Raw genomic sequence first — 26,603 nt, 5'->3', positions numbered from 1 at the left:
AATACTCCTAAATTCTCAACGTATAGAATACACACTAGGGAGTGATATAATTCCAAAAACCTTCACTGAATCCTTCAATCTATAGTACAACAATATTACACCTTTAATAGTGAATAAAATATAGTACAGAATTACCTACATTGAAATATAAAATAATTTCTATAGTGATAAATCCCCTTTTCTGACTAAATATGACAATAAATGTAATAATTTGATAATTAAATGAAAACCACACATTAGTTTCAACATTTACGAATCGTAACAGTCAAACAAATTAAGTGCAATTATATATTAATAGCATTATTATAATAACATGCATTTGATATGTTTATAGTCGCCGGTAACGAGCTATTGTGCAAAATGAGATTATGTTAAGGTTATTAATGTTTTCAGCCTATTCATTGGATATTTTATATTATTGAATAAATACATGATTATTTTGTAAAATGTAACGTTTATTCGTATTTTAATGATTTACCTAGTAATTCGAAATAATTATTGTTAATTACATTTAAGGAGAAGTATGTTTTTTTTTATATTATTGAAGTAACAGACGAGCACGCAGTCCAACTGATGGTAAATGGCTACTCCCGCCCATGGAGATTGATTAGATATTCCTACCTGAGATCAGCCACACGTGCGTCGCTGTCCCTGAGGACTAAGCTGGAACGCCCAGGAAAAGTAAGTCTCCCTTACCGCACCCTTCAAATCAGAACACAGCAGCGCTTAACGCTGCTGTTATGAGGCAGAAATAGGTGCGTATTGCTATGGATGGTAGCACTCTCCATGGTTCGTCCACACCATTATTAAAGAAACATTTTATTAATACACGCTACAGTTATACCTTCCAAATTGTAATTTGGATACCGTTTTTCTATTTGTCCACAGAACTCCATAAATATGGGCAGATATCTATAACAATAGGGAAATCCGAGTATAAAATACGGTCGGGTATCGGTATACACCCAATGAATCCAGTTGCAAGTTAATGAACGAAATTAAGTTTATTACGTGTACATAAAACACTCCGGGATCCGCTCTCCCTGGCCAAAGTACCCGGAATTGGGTTACATGGGTTTATTGATCCGGGATAAATTAATTGCTTACATCTGCCCATCTTTTAAGGGAAGTATTCATGAAATTGTGTGTTTTGTTTTCCGCGGAAAAGACATAAGTTTAATGCTGATTTGTTAGAATTTTACCCGAAAAATTAAAAAAAATCCTATGACTAAACAAATGTAATATGTGATTAAAACACCAAACTTACTTTATATTTTTTGATGATTATTTATCGGAGTCATAAAACCTTATGTGCCATTTGGATACGATTTGCAATATTCATAGGTACACCCGTTTTTAATAAATTCAATCTACCTATCCAACAACTTTGAAGGACCGAAATTTTAAAATATCTCTTAGACATAAATTGTCTAACGTCGATCTTTGGCAGAAAAAAAATACAGATTAAATGTTAATAACGGGGGATAATCAATGACCGACAGTAATCACTTCTGATTTGTCGCACTATACGCTAGTGTGATACTTCAATTTAATAAAAATACGCTACATACTCGTAGCCCTTTATTGCACGATTGGTTCTGTATTCAAGTGTGATTTAATTACATTGCAAACATCAATCAAGACTGGAGAATCCGTAACACTGTACCGGTGTCAAATCGCTTTAACTCCCATTACATTTCCCCGCAATGCAGAAAACTTCATATCAGTCCCGGTTTCCAATTATTTGGCTTCGGCGCTGATGAGTCGATACATAAAGATTAACTGGAACCTCCGCACTGCAGTCCCTCTGATACAGACACAAACAAATTGAATAACCGTTGTACATAAGTGCACCTTTAATTGAACGTTAAGTGTACTTACTTATTACGGTTTATTTACGACTTCACTTATACTTACTTACGTATATGGTTACGGAATGACACTAAAATAGTTACTCAGATATAGTTATAGTTCTATTTAGTTCTAAGCCGTGATGACCTCACATAGGTGATGTTAAAACCCTATTTGCGCTTGATTTACATACATAGACAGCAATAGCCTCTTATATACCGTAAGATGGATTTTATGCTCGAATACTACTTTTATAACACACATAATTATATTAAACAATATTAACTTGGTTGTATCCCAGAAATTACATCAGTGTATCCACCTATTAAGCTACCCCTATAGTCCACTTGTCATCCAAATACAACTGAAGTCCAAATGGAAGAAATTCCACCATATTTAAACCGCACGTTATTTACACAATAACAATAAAACGGATAATAAGAATTAGTACTTTTTCATAATAAAATGAAACTAAAGCTGACAATTTCCATCTCACCACACGACACCCACGGGTAGCGTAGAGATGGCCGTTGTAAAGGATCCGCGCGCACATAAAACATCAACAGTAATAACAACAAAAGATACATTACGACAAACGACCTCGTCGTAATTTTGAATCACGCTTCTGTCATAGAATCTGTTCTATTTCTTTGTCATGGTAAAGTTGTTTGTAAAGTAATGGAGAAAAAGATTTATTTCTTATGGGTTTCGTTTCTAAGTAGTCGATTTATAATTCCATAATAGTGTAATATCAAATAGTCCACTTAATGTAAAATGCACGATAAAAGGATATCAATTACTAACAGAACAGAAATCAAACCTGAAGTCAATAGGGAACGAGTACTAATTTGGAACGCTTCGCATTCAATGTCTGCTTTGCTACAAGCTTCATATTGGAACGCAGCAAAAGCTGCTGTGTTCCAATATGAAGCGTGTTCCAATATGTACCGTTGTTGACAGGCAAAAATAGGTGAAGCGACTAATAAGCAAACCAATGTTACTGCACCTACTAAATCAGCATTTGGCATTATAAATATTGCTAATTTTATGGCAGAAATAAATATGACGATACCGTCATTACCCTAGTTAGGTTAAATAGTTCTAAACGTAAAAACGGGGTCTTTTACAAACTCTTAATGCACAAATTGCATTGCGTTTGCTTTAAGTAGATCCGAGCTCTTGCTAGCTGTTTTCTATATAATAAAGAAGTCATATCCGTAATATAAACACAAAGTTTGTTCGGGAACAATTGAAAGTTTGTCGGTTCAAACAATTTGTATCTACCGCACTACGTTTAAAGTTGGAGGCACTTGTTCTTACCTACGGTGGTGTTGCGCTTTGTGTGATCGGGCCTTTGTAAACCCGGTGGAAGTGAAACTTATACATTTTCGTTGTAAATTACTGTCAAACTGTGTTATGAACGCCTGTCTTTGGTATTATGTTAATAAGATATATTCACGGTTTTGACGTCAAAACGAAACTTTACATACATTTTGTTAATCTAAATAGGTTATAATCGTAGCATTATTTTTGTGATTAATTTTATATAGTCAAACCAATTAATAAATAGCTCATTATTTTAATGTAAATATTTTATTTACCCATTACTACATAAAAATTCATAAAAATGTGTAAACTTAACCTATAACTCCCATTCTGTTCGGCTACAATCATAGATGTTCTCGCTAACAATGGCTTCTTCTCTACATATCAGTTTGCTATTTCCGCTACAGTATAAAAATAAAAAATGGCACTCTAGAAAAACAGAATAGTGAGCGTCAAAATAGAGACAAAATTAAACTCAAAACAATGTGAGATTGATTATACAATCTAGCTGTGTTTCTCATTCCTTCTAGAACAAAGGCTAGCACGGGCGTACGGTTAGCACAACAAAGAGCGACAGCAAAGAAGGTAGCGTTAGCAAGTAGCAATTACCGGGACACATAATAGCATCATTGTTCGCCGGTTCGCCTCGACCTATAGAACGGGGAATTCGACACTTCCCGAAAACTCATATTGGACACACCGGGCATCTTGAATAGCCTGTGACGTTATTGCCTATATTACCACATTCCTATACGCCACTCAATATTTATTCGCATATTTTTTAAGAAATTTTCTTGCAGAAGCACTGAGTTGTTTAGTACTTTTTAGACTCGTTTAATACTATTTTTCATACCATAGGAGTGGGAGGAATCAACGCCGGATAAGATTAGGTTCCTACTTGAAATCGGCCACACTAAATTAGAATGCCTTAGTTAAATCTTCCTTCAAACCAGAAGACAGTAGCGTTTAACATTACTTATAAGGCAGGAATTAGTGTGGCAGTGATGCCAAATAAATTGAATCATAAAGGGTTCTACAACCTTCAATTTGTATTATAAAAAGTCAAAATCAAAGCTGTCACTTTCTCATTTTTCATTAAGCTGGCAGACATTAGTTTTTTTTAAATAATATCGTGAGTCGATCATATTAATATAAACCCGACATAGATTTGGAAATTATGTCGCAACGTTAATAATATTCCCCAAAATGCCTTAATACGAGTAATTTCGATATACCTTCGGAAGTCAAAGCATACTTAGAACGTGTATTAGGGTGCTTGTGACTGGATATACTCGTAATAGTCTCGTAGCTGCTGACTAATTAGGTGAAATGTGAGATCCTACAGAAATCATATTGAAGCTAATATTACATGCCTGAAGCTGATATATGTATGACTATTAATCCAAATTAACACAAATTAATACTTGATTAGTTATAATACAATTTCAAGATTTTCGTGAATTAAAATAATATATTATTACACCATCCATTATGTTACATCCGTACATTAATGTTAGGTCATGTTTATTTATCAAATCTGTATAACATTTTTATATTAGAAGGATCGACTGGACTTTTTCTTAAATAATCACAATTAAATCCTTTAGTACGCTTTTTTGCCTAATTTGTACCATCGAAGCGCAATTAAATTTTATAAATTGGTAAAACGGCTGCTAAATGAAATGGTGTATTTATTCCCGTGAGATTAATTGATCTTCTTGATAATTGATCTTGTATCACTTACACATTATTGCGTTTCCTAAAAGCTTACATATTTCCTGTAGTAAATGCTTTTTTAATTAACTATTCTAGAAATGATGCATCTTTAAAGTGTTCGATCTCATGTCCTTCTCAACAAAGAATACATTTTACCTTACAACAATATTCCTTATCCTCATCCATCCAACTTGCTCGTTGGCTTCTCGTTTTCCATGAGTAATATCGCTTTCCCGAGTCGGTGTTATTCAGAGATTATTCCCTTCCAATCCGTTTCATCCCGTACGTATTATGTGGGTCATGTCACTCTGTGTTTGTGATACGCGATTGATTGGGCGCTGGCACAAATTGATGTTTGGTTTTTGGACCGAAAATTGAGCGGTGTAGCATGTTGCTAATATGGCATTTGATATTTAGATACTTAAACTACAGTAACTTGGGTTGGTCTATCGTTTTATTTATTAGTATCAAAAGTATCTATATATCCACAGTTGAATCTATCATTTTCATTATAAGTAATTATGTATTTCAGAATCGGGTCTTCTTAGTCGACATTATAATATTTCTAATATTTTCCTATTATGATAAAAAGTAATAAATTTCACAACCCATTATAAGGCTTCAAAAGCTAATTATAACGTCCTTAATTAAGGATATTATAGTAAGAGATACGTTCTTTGTAACTGTATCTTCCTTTGTAAATATCTTTTTTAAGTGTTTTTATTAAAGAACTAATAAATTTTAAGACGTTACCTAGAAATGTTCATTTTTAAAATGATATTTCCATCATATAACCATCAAACAAAAATATTATAATTTAATGACAGACTTCAAGATAAAGTTGGTCGAGCGAAAAAGAAAATGTAGAAAAGCAGATGAAGTGTATTTGTCCGACCAAGAGCATGGGAACGATAAGCGAACGACATCAATCAGTAAAAAAAGCATGGATACAAGTCCTTGAGGATACAGCATTGTTTTTAAATGTTGAGATAGCCAACAAGCAAGCATTGCAACTGGTGATAACCACGGTCATCTGTAATTCACCTCGCATGAGATTACATTTCTGCCTTAGATTGGTCACGGGCCACGGCTGTTATCGTTGTGGTCGAAATTGGAACGCCTCGGATAAGTATGTCTTCCTACACTCTTCGAAACGGAACACAGAAGCGCTTAACACTGCTAGCATTAGGCAGACATAGCTGTGGCGCTGATCCTCCACAGTTCAACTCTTTTTTGTACAACTTTTGTGAGTGAAGTGAGTATTCTACAATATACTATAATATTTATCTATACTAATATTATAAAGAGGAAAACTTTGTTTGTTTGTTTGATTGAAATGAATAGGCTCAAAAACTACTGGACAGATTTTAAAAATTCTTTCACCATTCGAAAGCTACATTATCCACGAGTAACATAGGCTATATTTTATATGAAATATATTTGATAAATAGATTTTGAGGCGGTACAAAGTTTGTCGGGTCAGCTAGTATATAATATAGGGGGTGTTTTGAGGTTCGACTCCGGCGTCACCACCGCCACACCTACGAGTATGTCTGTCTGATAACAGCAGTGTTAAGCGCTGCTGTTATCAGACTGTCAGTTAGTCCTCAAGGATAGCGGCGCATCGGTGCCGACCTCAGATAGGGATGTCTAATCTTATCTGGGGTTCATTACAGATGTCCATGAGCAGCAGTAGCCACTTACAGTCAGGTGGACTGCATGCTCGTCTGCTACTTCTATATTATAAAAAATACCCTCCTATAGTCGCCTGGCGACAGTGAAACGAGTGCATCCAGGGATGATTTAAATGTCTACTTTCAACTTTTTACGCTTCCGCTCGTTAAGTTTTATGTTCCAACATTTGCAGTTTGTCTGCTGAATGTAAAGAGATTTTATACGACGATTTTTGTGCGTGCTCTTTTTTCTTATATATTTTCTAACCTCGTGTATAACTTCGGAAATGGTATTGCATATTAAAAACGTTAGTGCATAGTTAATCAACATCATCATTAACTCATCACAACCCCACTGCTGGACACGGGTATCTTCGCGGAAAAAGAAGAATTAGGCCATAGTCCACTACGATGGCCATGGACGTATTGGTATACTACAAATTGTTTTTTTTACTATTTCCCAGGTATACAGGTTTCTTTGCGATGTTTCACTTCACCATAAAATCAATTGATATTTAATTTGTAATACGAACATAACTTTTAAAAATCAGAGTTTGACTGGAATTTGAACCTGGGACCTCCCGATTAACAGACCGTGATTTAAAATAGGCTATCACTGCTTTAAATATTTACAAAATATTTTTTTCTGATGTAAATAATTCTATACGTAGAGTCGAATAAAATATTAAAAACGATATTTTTTGTATAGAAAGTGCTATGAAATATGAAGCACGTTCGTCGACGTTTAATTAAGTCACGCAAAGCATCAGAAGGATTTTTTAAGTTTTTTATTTAGATGACATCGTAATATTATACAATGTTATCTAACATTCCAGCTACTAAAGCCTTAAAAGTTTTTTAGTTAGGAATTATTGTATTGTCAGTTGAAATATTTTTTATGGAAAAGTGTACGAAATCCATATGATGGTAAATAGTGATGGTCGATCATGTGATGATCGTAAATGGGATTGCAGTTCTGGTTGAGGTTATTCATAGACGCGTTACTATCCCAGTAGATTAAGCAACACCTCATCTCATTATCTACCTCATCATATCAAGAACGCACTAAAACTAACATAAATATCGTGATGGTGTTTCTGGCGATCAATTACAAAAGGGGAACTTTCGATCATGAGACTAAACTGAAATAAGTCTTTAAACGACGATAAACGTCTATAAACGAAATTATCTTAACTCACCAGCAAACATGTCAGGGTGGATTGATCGGAACTGGTGATGTCGTGGCGCCGCCCCCGGCCGGTGCAGCTGCGGGATGAGGTGCAGCCACAGCGCCATCTTGTGCCCGCGGTAGTGGCTCTTCACTCGCAGCTTCGTACCTGATAAAGTGATAGGTTATGGATACAACAGTACATTGGATACAGACCGCTCAGTGGAGAGGCCGTTATTGAACGATGGGACATAACAGTAATAACCATAACATTGGATTAACGAGTAGATACGACAAATAATAATATTTCCAATATATTATTCTACACTATTTGATTATGCAGTTCTATCAAATTAGTTATCAATATAAGTCATAATTAATTTCTTAAATGAGATGAACGGAAATATATAGCGATATTTAAGCTACCCTGTTAATAAATAAAAAGTTTACATTTAACGAATAAGAACAAAATACTTCTTGTAAAGAGTCAATAAATAATACTCGTAGTAGACCACGAGATTCTTAATAAAACTTACCTATACTTAAGTACTGCTGAGTGTTGAGCTCATATCGCGGCCAGGAAACAGCGTTGTCGTGATGCCTGTCATCAGCCCGAGGAGTAGGATCCCCGGTCTTCGCGAACGCAGCCAGGAGGGCCACAGTGGACTCAGCCACTGCCACATCCCCCCTTGAATAGTTCCGAGGGTTGAAGGGCATACCGCCCACGAGAGGTAGACCCAGGAAGTAGGGAAGAGTTTCACTTGTTACGCTGCCTAGACGCTGTGGAAATTATTATTGCTTAATTTTGTGTTAACCTCAATGCAAAGTTTGGTAATTATTTAATGGATTAAAATGTAGTGGCAAAGAAGCGAATTCGGGTAGCGTACATTAAGTATAGTAGCCAAAAAGAATTTTGTCATCCTTTTAACTGCGAGCTTAATAGCATTTCAACATACTTGAGAGTCACTGGAATTTAATGTGTACATAGTAAATTCATTTAATTAAGTGGAATTAATACTCAGATCCAAAATGTACATTTAATTTAAGTATATTTTTTTAAATTAAGAAGGAAATGAGTATGATAGTGGTTTGTGTAGCCTATCATCAACATCTGTAATCAACCCCAGAAAAAATAAATTTTATTATGAGGTCGGTCATAGATGAGTTGCTACCCATGAGGACTAACATCTCAAACATCTTCAAACAAAACGTTACTTAACACTGCTACTATTAGAACCTTGTTTTTTCTGTTCCATGATTAGAAAAACGTGTGGTGGTGTTGCCTCTGAAGCGGAACCACATAGGTTTCCACGACCCTCAAATCTAATATATGGCATTTGTTTATACAAATACTATTTGTTTTTTTTTTCTGTACGTTTTATATTATTTTTATTTATAAGTTGTTTCTCTGTGTTTTTGTGTCGTAATTCTTAAAGAGAAATAATGAAGATTTTAAATCTAAAATCTATCTAGTCGAAATGAGTCCCGAATCTTAGGCGAGGCGTATACTACAAGGCGATGCTTGCTACAGTTGATAGGCGATGCTTCCTACAATTGAATACCTGAGGATATTCCGCGTCTTTCGTCTGGTGCGCAAAGTGCGCGAAGTATGTCCGGGCGCCGCGCCTGGCGTGCAGCTGCGCGGCCCGCAGCGCCGGCGCCGCGCCCGCCGCGTCGCTCAGCGCCTCCAGCGTCGCGTCGCGGATGTTGATCGGGTGCTGGATCGGCTTCTCCCAGTCCGTGTACTCGTTGCGGATCGCCGCGAAGATCTCGTTCCGGTGGTAGCGGTACACGTTGCGCACGTATGTGCGGAGGATCCGGTTTCTGGATACATTTTTTTGCGTCAAGGTTCGGTTGGATTAGATAAGGCTTGTTTGTATAATAAGATTATCTTTGCCTTTTATGTGACTTTGACAACTGACAGAAAAAGATATTAACGTCCGGAAAACGTTTAGTTCTGTTTCCCGTATGACTTTTTTTGCAATATTAGCAGTTACGTTTCTCTCAGTTTTAAATTTAATAAAGATATTTTCTTATTGTGGACAATTCTTTAAACAACGCTCTTAATATTTTCTTTGTTGAATGATTTATGCTGGATAAAAAGCGCCATAAAGCTTACTCTTATAAGATTATGTATGAAGTTACCACGAGACGAATGAAAGGCGTAGATAATATTAAATTTGCTATTATTCATTTATTTCACGTAAACCAATTATCTTGGTGACATTATTATTATTTAATAGTATACCAAACTTACATCAACAGTATTCTTAATGCAAGGATAATAAATTATAAGCAATACTTAATAAATGTTTATGCACTTTATTTGCTGTCTAATCGAGCAATAAATCCAATACAAGGAAATGAGAGCACTTTTCTCAATTTCCAAGGTAAAAATAAAATAAAGCGCGAGAAATCTTGGCAAGACATAAATTTCTTGAAAACTTCAACTCGGAAGCTGTTAGCCGATAATCCAATAGCGAGATTTAAGTCCGTAATTTCAAGCTGGAGCCATTATTGAATCCAAAGTCGCAGTAGCTTGAGGTCAATTTAACGTCGCTTAGGAAATCCGCCGGTTCAGCAACAATAGCAACTTCTACAAACTACTCTAATTACAAACCGCTTCAAATTCACTTCATATCTAGCTGTAAACATAAATCACTGAGAAACACTCCGGGAAACAATTACGAGACGGGCGAATTGTTCTAAATGTTTTCTTTGTTGATCTTCACATAATTAGTAAAAGTCTAGTCTAAACTCAAATAAACTGGAAAACAAGTTTTATATTTCATGAACTGAACTTTGGTATCGTGCGAAGAACCATTAAAGCGTTATTTTTAGTAAAACTAAGTTATTTCTAAAGAGCAAACCCATTCAGAAACTTTATTTATGTAAATTAATATTATGTATTCTTGTAAAACTATGATATAGACTTACCTATGTTCTTCCTCAAATCCATGTCGTATATCGTCTTCGCTGAAGTACTGATAACTCTCTGTAGTAGTGACCACAACCGCTAGAGAACATTCTAGAAAGGTTTCGCTGGCGTGCAACGCCCTGGTCGGAGCTTGACCCTGGACATCCTTGGTGGTTGGTACTGACGGAGCCCACCCTGCGAGGAACCTGGCCTTTGGCGCATCCACCGCAAGAAGAACGGCCAGAGGACGGGAACGTATGCAGGCTGCTAACCTGATAATCAATAGATGTTTTAGAGAGATTGATTTTCAATTATGATAGACAATATGATAGAAAAATTGCTTATTTTTAGCAAATATAGTCCGCGTTAACTGCTAGTCCACTCTGAAGTTGTTGCGAGCAGGTGTAGTCATACAATTTGCTACGGCGACGCGAAACATTTCTATATTCAGAGCGGACTAGCAGTTTTACGCGGACTATACATAATGTAGCAAATACCATTCTTAGACACTATAGATATAGGCTTTGCAAGTTAATCCTCGGGATTAACAACGCATCTGTGGTCACATCTTATCTGGGGTTAATTACAGCACTGCACATAACTACACGATCCATTGTTACTTCCATATACTGGTAGTTTAAAAAAAAAACTTAAAAAATGTTAATAATTAAAAAAAATATCTGTTTTAATACACACTTACAATATTTGCTTCATTATTAAGTGGGGATATAAAAAATGATGAGTATCATACGGGCGATGCCCCACGCATTTTGGCAATCGTTTCGAAATTGCGAATCGGCTATTATCTGCCATGAATATCGTTAGACGCAGCTGCCAATAACTTTATAATACAGTACTTAGCCATATCTATGCTACACTCCGATTTGATACGATATAAAATTCCCAATGAATTATATACTAAAACCTGTCTTGTAAAATATGTTTTCAAATAAGCAAAACCCTACTCAAATTGGATCAGTAGTTGCTGAGAAAATCGCGGACAACTTTACACACATACATACATAGAACACCATTTATGAAATTGGTTAAAAATATACATAGAAGACGTAACTTAACGATCGCAATTATCGTAATTATTACGTAATCTTAAAGTACGTATATTATCTTAAGTAGGACTTTCTATCAAACAAGTCTTGTCTCTTACCAATGGTCTTCTCCCACGGCATCTTTCGGACATCTTAATGCCTGAGCAGTATGTTCTCTTGCTAAAGCAGGATCAGGTGCCAGTGCAGCTGGGCTCAGAGCTGAACCACTGAGCAATAGAACTCTTGACACTAAACCTGCAACAAATGATTTTGTATTTGGAGCGGAATATATCATTTTACTGTCATAAAAAGTAATAAAAAAATATGTTTTGTTTTAATAAACTATTTGATGGATTAAGCGGTGTTAGGTGAATAAAATAAGTAAGCCGTCGATCCAAACTTTTCTCTTGCGATTTGTCGTTTTGGCGAAATTAGTGCCCCGCCTCGGATTTAGGTTTCGACCTCGTAACTCCAATCTACTGGTTATATGTCATCTATACAATAAATATTTTAAAATGCGATTTTTAGTAGATATACATTTACTGGTAATCTCGCCTAAATAAGAGCGATAAAACAGTTATTGGCCAAGTTCCTAAACACTTCTGGCCACATTCTAGCTTTAAATAAACTTGATGGAGAGAAAGAGGTATTTTACCTTTAGTAGCTGGTAACATCAGTATTGCATTGGCCAAAGACGCTCCAGCGCCATGGCCTGCTAGTGTCAAGCGCTTGGGATCGCCACCGAACGCGGCGATGTTCCGTTTGACCCACGCCAGCGCCGCAGCCACGTCCAGCATGGCGGCTCCGCCGGCGAGGGACACCTCGTCTGACGCACCCGGAGTTAAATAACCTAGGAACAATTTTCATTCATTATGGACACTAATATTTACTGATCGTCCAGTCTTTCTCTTTTTGTACTACTTCCTACTGTGAAAGGTTTACATCTAAAAATGAAAAGTACTTTTACCCTTCTCTAATGTATTTAATCTAATATTAATGTAATTGGTAATATTGTGTAATTTCTTTATTCACTATTCACAATTAATTTAATCTTCTTTTTCGTAGAATTGGCTTTCAATAACCCATATCATAAATCATAGTCAAAGTAAATATTTGGGGACAGATCAAATTTCAGTGTCATATCAGATATTGGAAAGCTACATGTTTTTGTTTCAACAAGATATGCCATGTTATTTAATATGATACATATTATAATAACAAATATTGGCTAAGTTATTTTGGGTCTTGGCTAGACTAAAAAATAACGGAGATAATGTTTCGCATATCACAGATTAGATAAATAGGTAATGTCGAGAGTTGCGGTTAAGACAATAGTCTATAAGAAATTACGAGGCCATTAATAAAACATGAACAGAAAATAAGAATTCTAATGAATCACTTTGCTTCTTCAACAAAAGTTAGGTTAATAAAATTATGAATAAAAGCGCTACAGAAGAATTGTTTTAAATCCTGCAATGAAAGTGCCATTGAATCGTCATTAAAAAGGTGTTCCAATAAAAGTTTATTCCTCGAGCAAGTTGGTACCGAGGCGTTCCCTTGTTATATTGTCTTTCAAGAACTTTGGAAGTTAGAGAATTCTCCTTTGTGACGCGGCTCTTACATTATAATAATAATACACAGGGTTTTATAAAATAATTGAGGGCGTAATAAATTAATTTCTTGGGTGCGTGTTGTGTCGTGAGATTAAGTTTCAATTTTAGCGGAGTATTGTTGAGTTACGATTTACTTGAAACAAGTTGATAACTTGTGAAAGACATAAAGATAATTATTGCCTGCCGTGTAATGCAGAGGTAATATTTGAAAAACATAAGATACATTAGATTGACAAGTATAATCTGCGCCAAATTTCTAGTTCACTCTGAAGTTGTTGCACCCAGGTGTAGTCAGAGACCCATTGGGGTCGAACACAACTACAAGCATAAACTCCGTAGTTTCTGTAGCAACAGTAAGGGCACACTAACGCAGCTATGTACCCGCGGGCAAGAGCGGGCAGCGGGCGGGTCTACAATTGCTGTTGCGACGCGACTCATTTCTATATTCAGAGCGGACTAGAAGTTTAGCGTGGACACTAACCTTTAATCAAAAGACGATCATAGCTTCAAGGCGCTCGTATAACAATGGTTCAAAACACATCTGTTTCTATAGTATGAGATCTAAGTTACCTAAAAGTCCTATCCTATAGTTAAGCGTGACGAGCAGCAGATGTGCGCGCGCGGCGAGCACGGCGCCGTCCAGCGCGTTCCCCGAGCCCCACTCGTGCGCCGCGCCCGCCCACACCACCACCGCGTACGGCGCCTCCACGCCACGCGCACCTGTACCGAACAACTGCACTCTGAGGACACTAGTATATGTAATGTGAGGATACAAGGATAAGAGATATATAAGTTAAAGGCCTTAGTTAAGTCAACTAAGATGTACGCACCTATAACTGGCTGGTCCACATGTTTAGAATAAATTTATATAATATTTATTGTATATAATGCTTTTGGTGTGTCTTATAATCTCATAATAATAAAATAATAATTGTGTCTGACACATTTTATCGGCTTTCACAAAGTTGATACGATAAGACAGCATTTAAAAAAATTGAGTCGTTTAAAATATACCTATCACCAATAGAAAAAGTAGGTGTGATTTGATGTGGCAATCGAGCATACAGTCTACCTGTAAGTATTCACTGCCGCTCATCGGCATCTGTAATCAACTTCATTTAAAACAGGGGTTCTATCTGAAGTCTAACACAGATTCAGTTACCACTCCTGACTCAACTTGTGTGGTAGAGTTCACTTCAAAATCATTAAGTTTGTTGCTATTAATAAACAAACAGAAATACGCCAAAAGCATAACACATAATAAGTACTACGTCCCTAGATCTCTACACTACGGTATTCACCAGCCTCTCGTATTAATTTACTACCCTGAATAATTAATTACGCGAAAATTTTAGGCATTTCAACATCTTATAAACTCTGTTTAAGTGCTACAAACTTCAACATAATTTGCGAACTTCATGTTTGTAGGTTATGTACTTATGTTCTTACTCCGTAAACTATGACATCGGTTACCGTAACATACTTAGTTTAACTTTGAAACATAAATTTATTCAGTGCTCGTATTTAGTTTGCGATAATTAATTAGAATTTGAAGTATTATTTTCTAACAGAAACAAAACTAAAAGGGAGGCAAAATAATACTCATTTGAATAATGAAAATGTATTATTGAGATAATTTCTTTGTTCAAATAATCACGGGAAAATGTTGTACCAACTGATGTTTTAGTTTTAAACTAACAAACGTTTTCTAGAATTATTTTTGTAAAGACCTCGCCATTTGAAAATACAAGCCCCAGAAGTATATAAATATACAGAGGCGTCATCTTCAATTGAAACACAACCTGATTGGTGCGTAAATAATTGATTTTACAAAAATTCGTAACGTTGTTGCACGTTTTCTATTACATAGTTTCTTCTAATATGCTGAATTGCTCTATAATGTTATATATAAAATTCTCGTGTCACAATGTTAGTTTCCGAACCGGCTTTACCGATTTTCACCAAATTTTATATGCATATTCAATAGGTCTGAGAATCTATTTTCCATACCCCTAAGTGATAAGGGTTGTTCACCCTTAACATTTTTTTATTTATATGGCAACACAACGTTTGCCGGGTCAGCTAGTAAATTGGTAAAAATATAACAGCCAAAATTTTTTTCAGAAACATTGGTGATAAACCACTTGCAATGGCAGTTCTGAACACACAACTTTATTTATTGGACCTGAAATTATGACCAGGCGTACATACTTATACTATTACAAAGGCATATCTAGAGATATAAATGTATATTGCTCTATGGAACCATTTTATCTAGTAAATTATAATGTAGATATTTCATTAAATTTCTAAGGCATTCATTTAATTGTCTTTCTCAACTGAAACTCCCTCGGGCAATAGCCGCCCTCATTAGCGACCGTGAAATTATTTTGGTGCCTTTTACAGAAATTAAAATCGCCTAATGGCCTGTACAATGTTTTACAAAATGCTTTGTACTTTGTATTCATGCGAAGCTAGAAAAAGCTGCTTTAGCAGGTATTCTATGCAATTTCACTATTGCATTGCACTTTTGTAAAATAATTGCATTTATATCGTCGTCAACCCCTTATTGTCCCACCACCAGGTTCGGGTCTCCTCTCAAATTGAGAGGCAATAGTAAACTGTGCACACCTTTGAGAAGTTTTTTTAAAAACTGTCGCATGTGTAGATTTTTTCTCCATAATTAATCAAGTTATGATTAATTTCGGTGACTATGGTGTAATGGCATTTATTTGAACGTAAAATATTGTATATAAATAGATAGAACTGAAAAAGTTGTATTAAAATGGTCCTTCGAGCCAGACCTAATATAATTAAATTTTTTATCATATATTCAATCTGTTATAGTGTAGACATATATGTATTTGTATTGTTTTGAAATATGCTTATATATGAATAACGGAACTCACCGCTACCGGGCACGTAGATGTTGAGGTAGAGGCAGTCTTCGCTTTGATTTGCGAGCAGCGGCACTGTGGCTTTCAGCTCGTTGTACAGACCCAGCGGCATTCTGGACAGAGCTGCTGTCCTGTGGACACAATTCATCTTAGTACAATGTAGCTTTGGGGTTTTCGACATTTATCTTGATAAAGGTGTCTCCTCTTAAAAGATGCATTCGTCGGTTCAGTGAATGAGAATCTTACATCATATCTTTTCCATATAAAAGCCGCCTGATGGAGTGGGTGGATTCTTTTGTAGGTTAGAAATAATTCCGTTAATAATTCGTCTACGACCCATTACTGACCCACTGCTGGGCACGGGTCTCCTCTCAGATTGAGAAGGATTAGGCCATAGTCCACCGCGCTGGCCAAGTGCGTATTGGTAGACTTCACATACCTTTGAGATTTTTTTTATAAATCTCTCAGGTATGCAGGTTTCCTCACGATGTTTTCCTTCACCGTTTAGCAAGTGATAATTAATTTCTAATACGCACATAAATTTGAAGAATCAGAGGTTCAAATCATGAGATTTGAACCTCGGACCCCTCGATCGAGAGGCCGAGTTTCTTAACCACTAGGCTATCACTGCTGTCAATAATTGTCTTCGAGTAAATATAATTGGAAACTGATAACGAGCTTACAAAATATATCAATATCTTGTATGACAAACTTAACCAAAATTAAAAACCAAACAAAAGACGACATCAGTGTCACAAAAACCTTTTAATGTAATTTCTAAGATTTTTAGCAAAAAATACACAAGGAAACGAAGTACTTAATGAACAAAGGGAATTAAAATAACACGATAGCTGCTGAAAGATAAAAACAAAGTGCATGAATTCTAATTATGGAATTAGTTTTATAAAATTATTAATTTTTGTACTACCTATTTCATTTTGCAAGAAGTGAAAATATTATTACAGAAATTGAACAATTACGGTACTTCTATTATCACGAGCGATTAGCGAGATATAATACAATTTAAACATATTTTATGTTTTTTTTTCAACATAAAATAATAAAATAGTAAATGAATATGCAGTCAACTTGATGGTGGCTACAATTGCGTCGCTACCCTTAAGAACTAAGTTGGAATGTCTTGGATAAGTATGTGTCCCTTACCACACCCTTCAAGCCGGAACACAGAAAGCTTAACGCTGTTATTATGAGGAAGGAATAAGTGTAGTGATGGTGCCTCCGGAATCAAAACACAGAATGTTCTACCATCTAATTAACAAATAAATAATAATATTAGCCCCTATTATGGAGGATTTTAATTAAAGAAAAAACTAAAAATGAGAATTTTACCCGACAGTACTATGAGAAAGACATAATAATTATGGTTATGGTGATGCCTAGTGTTGTAGAGTTCAACTTATAGCTTAATCTTAACGTTCTCACGGTGAAACAACTAGGAAATGAAATATTCGAACGAATCTCAGAAGGACTAAAGAGAAGATAAGGTAATTTCAAAGCTGTTTGCGTTACTTCCGACGGTCCGACGATAAAATATTTCTAACGAGACTATTAAAAATTGTGTCAAGAATTCCTAGAGAAATATTTTTAATGAGGAAAAGGGGATAGTGTAAGAGGGAGAAATTATTTATTTATGTATGTTTCTCCTTTCCTTGAGCACTTGAGTACGTGTATATTTTGAAAAATATAAGCACAGAAATAAGGCATAAAGGATGTTAGTGGTAGAACCCTGTGGTTCGACTTGGAGACACCATTTATACATTTCTGCTTAATAACAACAGTGTTAAGCGGTGCTGTGTTCCACTTTGGAAGGTGTGGTAGGGGATACAATCTTAACCAAGTCCTTCCAACATAGTCCTCAGGGATTGTGACGCGTTCCTGACTGATCTCAACTAGGACTTGAGAGGTGTATATAGATGTCCATGGGCGGTAGTAACCACTTACCATCAGCTGAATTTTTGGATATACTTAAGTAACAAACTTAAGTATATCCAAAAATATATAATTCATTTTCGAATTTAATTCGAGAACTTCGTATTGGTTTTAGATTCTGTATAAAAGTGATTGGATAGAAAATAGTTATCTGGTGGGCTGATGGCCAATGTTTGAACGTACGTAATCAAAAATAAGTTAGTCTGAAAAACAATGTTGTTTTAGCTATTGTAATGCTGAGCGCGCTGATTGTGCTAACGTTTTTGTTGTGTTACTGCAATACAGTTTTTGTAAAAGCTTTTCTAACATTATCTACACTTTCCGCTGTTATTCATTTCATACCCCTGTAATTAAACAATTTCTACTTTTGAACAAATTAGTTATTATACGTCGATTGTAAAAGAAACATAACAAGATTAGAAATGTTAATAACAAAAATCCAAGCTGCTTTAAAATATAGCCAATATAATTTGCACAATTTAGATGAATTCAACAACATCTAACATGGTAAAACCTGTCAAGTCGTTTGGGCTACAGGGCATGCTAAAGAATGAGACACACATAACGAGTATGCTTGAAATATGTATATAGGCTTTGTGCCTACAAATAACAATGTATAGTTACTTGTTGGATATATCCGGATAACGTTGTGGGCAGACGGGGGCGAAGGCGTCGGCCAGGCGGGTGCCGGGCCAGGGCTGCAGCGGGGGCGGAGCGCCCAGCCGCGCCGGCTTCGACGCGTACGGCACCCCCCGGAACACCTCCACGGGCTCCAAACGACGGGAGGCAGGCTCGATGATTATGCCGCGGATTGCTCCTGGATAAAACGGAACGTGTTTTATAAAGCTTTTATTCATCACCCAATTGAAGAATTAACTATCATCGCCCAATTCCGAATAAGAAGGTTCAGCCCATAGTCCATCGCTGGCCAAAATAATTTTGTCAAAAGGCAGTCCACCAAAATACACTCGGTCATCGATCATGAGTTAATTATCTCATCTTCATAAAAATAGAGTACTAGTACTAGAACAGCTGTGGTTCGAGTATGGTGACCAATTTTATACATTTTTAAAGTATCCAACAATTATGTTAATTTAGGTAGTCCTCAGGGGCAGAACCTTTTGTATGATCAATTTCGGTACTCCTGCTATTATACTGTTTCCTCCTGTTCTACAACACACTTTTTGTTCCTAAGCAGTTGCACTTTACACTGCCGTAATTAGGTAGAAATAGGTGTGGCGGTGTTTCCTCTGGAGTCGAACCACAGTAAATTCTGCTATTTCAAAACAAGCTTACGTTTATTCGATAATCGAACATAATATTTGTTATGAAAAATAATCCAACCACTAAATACGGTATCCATAAATAAGTAACCCCGTTCCACGCGAGTAATTCGGCAAACACATTACAAACGTGACAAATATGCCAACCGGCTTAGATCAGCGCAAATATTTGCGATGTCACGCAAATCGATGGCTTACAGGGGATCCGTGTCAATACCACGGTATTATTTTTGTACATTCACCACTTCCACTGGATTTGATAATATCAACGTAGCTTTTTAAACGAGCCATGCCTCCCCGTTTCATCCACGTTTAAAAGTAGACATACTCTAGAGATTTCATGGTCTGTTTTTGCCTGGAACCCTATCCTTACTAATATTATAAATCCAAAAGTAACTCTGTCTGTCTGTCTGTCTGGTTGTCTATTCTTCACGCCCAAATCACTGAACCGATTTTAATGAAATTTTGTACAAAGATAGACTGACACCCGAGAAAGGACATAGGGCAGTTTTTATCCCGGAAATCCCACGGGAACTAGGGATGACGATCTAAGATCGATTAATCGGAGAATCGATCTTTTGGACCCAAAACATCGATTATTTTAATGGATATTAGTAAGGATTGAATCGTAAGCTATGCATTGGATCAAGTGATGATCTTTAGCAAAGTTGAAGGTACGAATTTTCAGTTTTATGTATGTTAGTATGTTATATTATTTTCATTTAAACGCGGGCGAAGCCGCGGGCAAAACTAGTTGTTTTATAAATTAAAAGTAGCCTAAGTTACTTCTTATAACATCAGCTAACTTCTAGTGAAAGTCCCGTCTTAATCGATCTAGGTGTTTTGTGGAATAGTGTAGAATAGAACAAACAGACAGACAAAATTATTTTAATAATAGTGTTTTTGTTATAAGAACCGGATACTCTCTGTATATTTGTATTTGTATAGTTGTATATTTTAAAAGTCAACGATATCGAATTGTTTATTGAATAAGCCTCTTGTTACAAATCTTCAGTGAATTATTATTTTCGTTGTAAATCTGTCATGATCTTGTGATAGTTAATTTGACTGACCTTTCACTCGCAGGACAATATATATTTCGCCCTTCAGACATCTTTAATTAATTTCATGACTAAGATTCATTTCAGAAAATATGAATGAATACACAGATTTTGCTAATTCTCATGTTTTTTTGTTACACATGTATTGGTACGATTTGCTTTATTAGGGATATTTCTTATGGGTCCGTTTTATTACGAATGAGGCCATAGGTCGCGCGAGTTCATCAATTCCAACCACTCAAAAAGTCCACAATTTCTTTCTTTGCGAAAGAAGAATTTACAACTGTCCTATTACTATTAAGTGCTCCTCCACCCATTGACACACTCTTACATCTGAGATTTTATTATTGGTACATTTGTAGATTTTTTTCATAAGACTGTTGTGTTTTAGAATATATTTAGGTAAAATCGCTATTTCAGAATGTTAGGAATGAATATGTTTGATGTTTTGATGATAATGTTTCATCTAAAATGTAAATATTCTGAAGATGTCGTGCGTTTTAATTTTCATGCATGGAAGCCTAAATTTTTTTCTAAAACAAAATTAGCTTAAGTTACTCCTTAAAATGAAGCTGCTATTTTCACAATATAAACAGAAACATTGTGTTGATCTTGTCTTAATTACTTCCATGATAATATAGGAAAAAAAATATTAAAACATCAAGTTTTAATAATGCTTAATTCAATTAAAATTATTCCTACCGTTTAAATATTGACAGTACCTCAATATATTCGTAGTAGTTGGATTATATTAACTGAAATACTTTGGAACATCCACAAGGAGATTGGAATTACCTTCCAGATGTATTCCAGGCAGTTTAGGTGGAAGTTTAGTTACCTCCCCGTTATATACACAGCAGCTAGGTAATAGATCAGACTTAATAGTCGAATAGTTGGCACGATATTGTGTACTATAATATGCACGCTGTTTCATAAGTCCGGCAATAATATACTATTATACTTAAGTAAATGGTTTCTCTATAGAAAGTAACACCAAAGGTAGTGCTTGTAGTTGGCCCCTCAATCGTAAGACCGAGGTTGAAATCCCAGGCTTGCTCTAATTTTTCAAAGATGTGTACTGTTATGAATTAAATATTTATTACTTTAATTTTGAAGGATACAAACGCGTCTGAGAGATCTTTAAAAAAAGGTGTGTAAATCTACCAACAGTCCAACACACTTCGCAAGTGGCCAGCGCGGTGGATTATAGCCTAAACTATTTCCACTCTGTCCTGGAGACCCATGTCTAGCACTGGGATAGTAATGGATTGACGATGAAGGTTTATATGGCGTTACCAAAATATTTCAAGTTGACCAAAAGTAAAAAGGAGCTTCAAATAAATCTCCTAAATATTCCTATTACATAATGCAGAACACAGAGTAAGAAAAAGTTTGAGCTTAGTAGCCGAATAGTTGGCACAATATTGGGTGTCGGAGTTTAAACCCTCCCTAATCTAGGTGCTCTGGGGAATTAACGGGACCCGAGGGATTACTAGCTAACCGAGAAACGTTCGACTGAAAAGCTTAAGTACGGACTAAATGTGGGAGATTGGGAAACACGAGAGTGAGTAATGTACAAATACAATGTAGTTTGAATTAATATTATGTTGCATGGAATAGAATATGGATAAAAGGCAGCTTTTACAGCCCAGGAAGATTAGTTTGCGATTCGAATTCTGAATTCAACAGTCACTGTATAGGATTACTTATTGTAAAGTAGCTTTTGTTTGCGACTTCGGACGTGTATGGTAGCGTCGAAATACAGAGAATTGTAACACCCTTAAATTTGAATAAAATAAAGTTGTTAATCAAGTTGTTAAGAGCTATCAAAGTAGAAATTGCGCTCATCTTCATCAACCCGTTTTACTGCTGGGGGTTTCCTCTCCTCCTATTTGAGGGTTTCCTCTCAAATAGGAGGCGTTAAGACTATTGAGTTCACACACCCTTGCGATTTTTTAGTAATTAACAAGCTTGCAGATTTCCCCACAATGTATTTCTTTGCCGTAATCAAGTAATACACTTTTAATCTAAATCTTATACACAACTTTTAAAAACCAGAGGTGCGTGCATGGGATTCAAACCCTGAAGCCACTAATTGAGACGCCCAACGATTATTCTATCTATTTACAGATGTATTCTAACCAAATCTGGATATCAGAGCTGTAACTGTTTTAAGCACTATATTTTTATTTATTTATTTATTTATTTATTAAGTCATATTCATTAACATTACAGGAATTCCTAATTCGTTAGTAAATGTAGTCAAATTTATTAGTATTCATATAATATTATACAATCCTTATATCATTCATTATCATTATTTAAAAGTTGCATTGTTTAACATTTGTCCAATATTGAGTATTGAGTATTAATAAGTGAATCAAATTATTACAGCAACTTCCCTAAACCAAAACGATTACTTATTAATTTGAGCCGCCTCATCCTGGATCCTCTGTAATACAACCAAAACGACGTCATTCGCCTGAACGCCCCGGAATCGCGACCCACCGCGATTGGATTGTTCTGGGATGATTCGGGATCATTGCGGAATTAAACCCAAAACCCAAGCGTACTAACAAAACAGGTGGATTACCCAAAACGCAGGCAATTCCAGTTTGTATAACATATTCATCATATATGAATTATTAATCAGGCGGCCAGATATCGCTCTACAGGTGATCCCTTTATGAATTATGCCAAGGTTTGAGGATAATTTATATTGTATAATAGATTTTCTTACTTATTCATAGTTTATAATTATTTATTCAGAGAATTACTGTTATAAATGTTTACTTAATATAAATCCGTATGATTTATAAATAAGTATTCAAAAACAACAATCGAAGTTAAGTACAGAGAAGGAAAGGAAAAATTCCGATATTCGTAAATTCATCCTTTATTGAACAGTCAAGTTCTCAGAATGGGATTGAATAAACTAGTATAGCATGTCCTTTGAATGAATAATATATGGCTATATTATGTTGCTTTAAGCATGATTTAGCGATTGTAATGTTTATTGTTTTAAATATGCTAATTTTGTGGATCAATCTTTGTGAACTGAGTGAATCATTATGAGTTCTATAAGAAGTAAAGACAAGAAGAGATCGTCGTCATCGATGGTCGTCAGCTGGCATTCCATCAGTTCAGTCTATCGTCAGCAATAGAATTCGCCTGCTACGAGTATACACACTACTGTGTACGGAGAGCTCTACCTGTTCAGGTATGACGCAGGTAGACCAGATTATGTGCGGGAATACACCTTTGCAGTTTTTTGTGCAATCAAACATGAATTATTTCGTGTGACACTGTATGGCTCGTCATCCTCACCAATCGATTCCATCGCAAACAGAACTGAAGACCGTACCAGTACACCACAACGTCACCATATACGCTACCGACGTGCGATTGACCTGTAAAGGCAAACCTGCGCAGATAGCCTGTCCTGTAGACCATAGCGTGTCTGGCTTACATTAGTCACAGATTAGTGTGTAATTCAGCAGTATACCTGCGTGCGTGTGCACGATGCGCGAGCTGTAGCGGGGCCCTGCGGCCGCCAGCACCGCCAGCGCCAGCGTCGCGCACCACGCCGTCCGCGCGCACTCCATGCGCCATCACGCGACGATTGGCTGCAACAAACAGAATATGTTGTAAATATAAGATAGGAAGAATTTCTTAGAAAGTCTAGTCTAGATAAGGTTTTTTTTCGAAAATGGAGAAGCGAAGACCATCATATTTCATATTGTTTTAAGGTAGATTTATTGAGAAAGATTAGTATGGTTAGTAGCTAAAGGTAAGTGAGTTAGTTTAGGTTAGGTTGACTCCTCGCGGATGTTACCAAACACTTCAAATACTTTCAAAACGGATTTCCAACTGTGACACAGATGAATTGCCGTAACATAGATAAAACTATGAGTTAATGAGTCGTTTTTCGTACGAACATGACGTAGCTTGTCTTCAAAGACGACAAGGAAACGTATCTTAAATTAAATTGTCTCTCATAATAATTCAATTAATAAATTGAATTTCAGGAACAAAGCACGTTTCACTAAGTATCATAATGCGTCTTTTCTACTGAGAAATAGTTGAAACGTTTAGCACCGTTAACTGTGCAAGAGATTCTAATTAAATGTGCACTAGAATTCGTGCCTTTGTTTCCACTTCCTCATACATTGCAGCTCAAAGCTAAATTCAACGAGTGTTCGTTAATGAGAACCCTCGTAGCAGAAGGTTTGCCGCAGACACCTGTTAAAATAAGCCTTTGTTTGGGGGCTAAACAGCAAGTAACAAGCACCGCTCTGATTAAACACGTGTTGCGAGCATGTGAAGCAGCTCTTACGTAACAGCTTCGTTTAATTCAATTGTCATATTTATTGTCGTGTTTGCTTCTTTCAGTTGTGAATAACTATATGCGAATATATGTACAATAAAGACATACCTACGTATGATGTATATCATAACTAGATCTTGAGAACAAAAAAATGTAATAGTTTTATGCTTATGTAAGGTAGTAGTAGTTCGACTCCGGCGGCACCGTCGCCTTATGTGTTATTGTAATAACCTGTGTTCTGCTTTGAAGGGTATGGTAAGGGAGATATACTTATCCGAGGCGTCCCAGCTTAGTCCTCAGGAATAGCAAGGCAACTGTCGCCGACCACAGGTCAGACTAACCGGTTACTTTTCGTGTGATTTATTATTATCATTACTATCATTAGATGAACTACATGTTAGCCATTTCATTTTTATATAACACTTCATTAGAGATTGTTCCATTCTAAAGATATTCAAGTATTTTACATGATATACAAATCAGATTATAGAATGTAATACTCAAGAGACTACTTTAATATATTTTTTACTCTTTTAGACTCGACATATTTATACGAGTATAACTCGAATTATTAAGCATCAGCTTCAAGAAACAGGAGAAATTAATCTCTAACTATTTCAGTTATTCGAGTCGTAACTCTCTCAAAAGCGATTTATATTTCGGAGGCAATCCAAAAGAAAATATCGCATTTCGCGTAAAGTATTATTACAGCTATTTCAGTGAATTTATTTTTCACGGACTGATTTACAATCTTGGGAGTCAAGTTTTGTTAAAGGTTTATTTCTTTGGAGAATTGTTACTTAACCAAAAAAGTTGCTTACGATCCGTTTTATATAGTAAAGTTATTTCAGTTATATATTTATTAACTTCGTAATAGAAAATCTTTCTATATATTTGTACTGATTCTTGTGGAAAACTGCTAAAACATTGATTAAATGTTTATATATTACAAGATAGTACAAATATAGTTTACATAATTATACTCGTAATTTACTTATTCTCAGTTCTCCTGTACCCATACCATGAGTTTTTACGTTTTGATAAAATGTGACTGTTTTGGTATTTGTTTACGTATTTGCCCATACAAATTCCAATCAGCGCCCCTAGCGGATTGTATCGTATAACATTAAATGTCTAAATTGACAAAGTGGTGCTTTATGTTTTGTCTCCCATTTTTGCGAACAAGTGAGGCAGACAAAAAGACTTGACCACTTACGTATTAACAATATGTCATTTACTCATTTACATGTACATGTACATGTACATTTACATATGACTTTAGTCTACTAAAGCAAACGGAACAGAATAATGGATTGAGTAACCGTAACGTAAAATTGTGAGATGTTTCGAAAACTCATGGTAAGGGTACTGGCTACTTCATTGGAAAGACATTCAACGTAAAACTTACATTCTTATTATATGTATAGAAAACGTTCGTTGAAATTCATTCTCTGGGTGAAGTCATTTCAATACAAAGGAAGACTTCACAAGTCGACGTCATAGATACTTCCTATGTCTGATAAAAACTTTTCAGTACTTCGTATAGAATACTCAATAGTCGGGACCGCGACTATTGAGTATCCTTCTCGCCTAGTTCCAAACTAGTCCCGAGATATTCAATAGCTAGGAACTTCGAGGATAGACGGTACAAGTGGGTGATGCCTTTATAAAACTTCCACGTTATATTTATGCGACACTTAGGGAGATGATATTACATTACATTATTTTTTATTCCAGACTTGTGCGGGATGGTATTCAACTTTTATGTAAAAGTT

The 26,603-nt window shown here is 35.8% G+C and overlaps 1 protein-coding gene across 2 annotated transcripts in view; it reads right to left on the bottom strand.

Moving 5' to 3' along the window:
- LOC140748232 (neuroligin-3) overlaps nucleotides 1-26,603 on the bottom strand; it is a 142,234-nt gene that overhangs the window by 7,020 nt on the left and 108,611 nt on the right. For both annotated transcript variants that reach the window (XM_073080998.1, XM_073080997.1), the window contains exons 2-11: nucleotides 24,007-24,127; nucleotides 18,782-18,974; nucleotides 16,220-16,338; nucleotides 13,881-14,030; nucleotides 12,353-12,547; nucleotides 11,817-11,952; nucleotides 10,672-10,923; nucleotides 9,297-9,558; nucleotides 8,271-8,514; nucleotides 7,766-7,903 (exon numbers count right to left, since the gene is read on the bottom strand). In XM_073080998.1, coding sequence (XP_072937099.1) covers nucleotides 7,766-7,903; nucleotides 8,271-8,514; nucleotides 9,297-9,558; nucleotides 10,672-10,923; nucleotides 11,817-11,952; nucleotides 12,353-12,547; nucleotides 13,881-14,030; nucleotides 16,220-16,338; nucleotides 18,782-18,974; nucleotides 24,007-24,106 — 1,789 coding nt within the window. In that variant the 5' untranslated portion in view covers nucleotides 24,107-24,127. The remainder of the gene's footprint in view (nucleotides 1-7,765; nucleotides 7,904-8,270; nucleotides 8,515-9,296; nucleotides 9,559-10,671; nucleotides 10,924-11,816; nucleotides 11,953-12,352; nucleotides 12,548-13,880; nucleotides 14,031-16,219; nucleotides 16,339-18,781; nucleotides 18,975-24,006; nucleotides 24,128-26,603) is intronic.

This window comes from Epargyreus clarus, unplaced genomic scaffold, assembly GCF_041222505.1.
Source record: "Epargyreus clarus isolate Ecla_fem2 unplaced genomic scaffold, WU_Ecla_fem_2.2 ptg000015l, whole genome shotgun sequence".
NCBI lineage: Eukaryota > Metazoa > Arthropoda > Insecta > Lepidoptera > Hesperiidae > Epargyreus > Epargyreus clarus.
The sequence above is the reverse complement of the archived record's forward strand: the minus strand, read 5'-3'. Positions and strand labels throughout refer to the sequence as shown.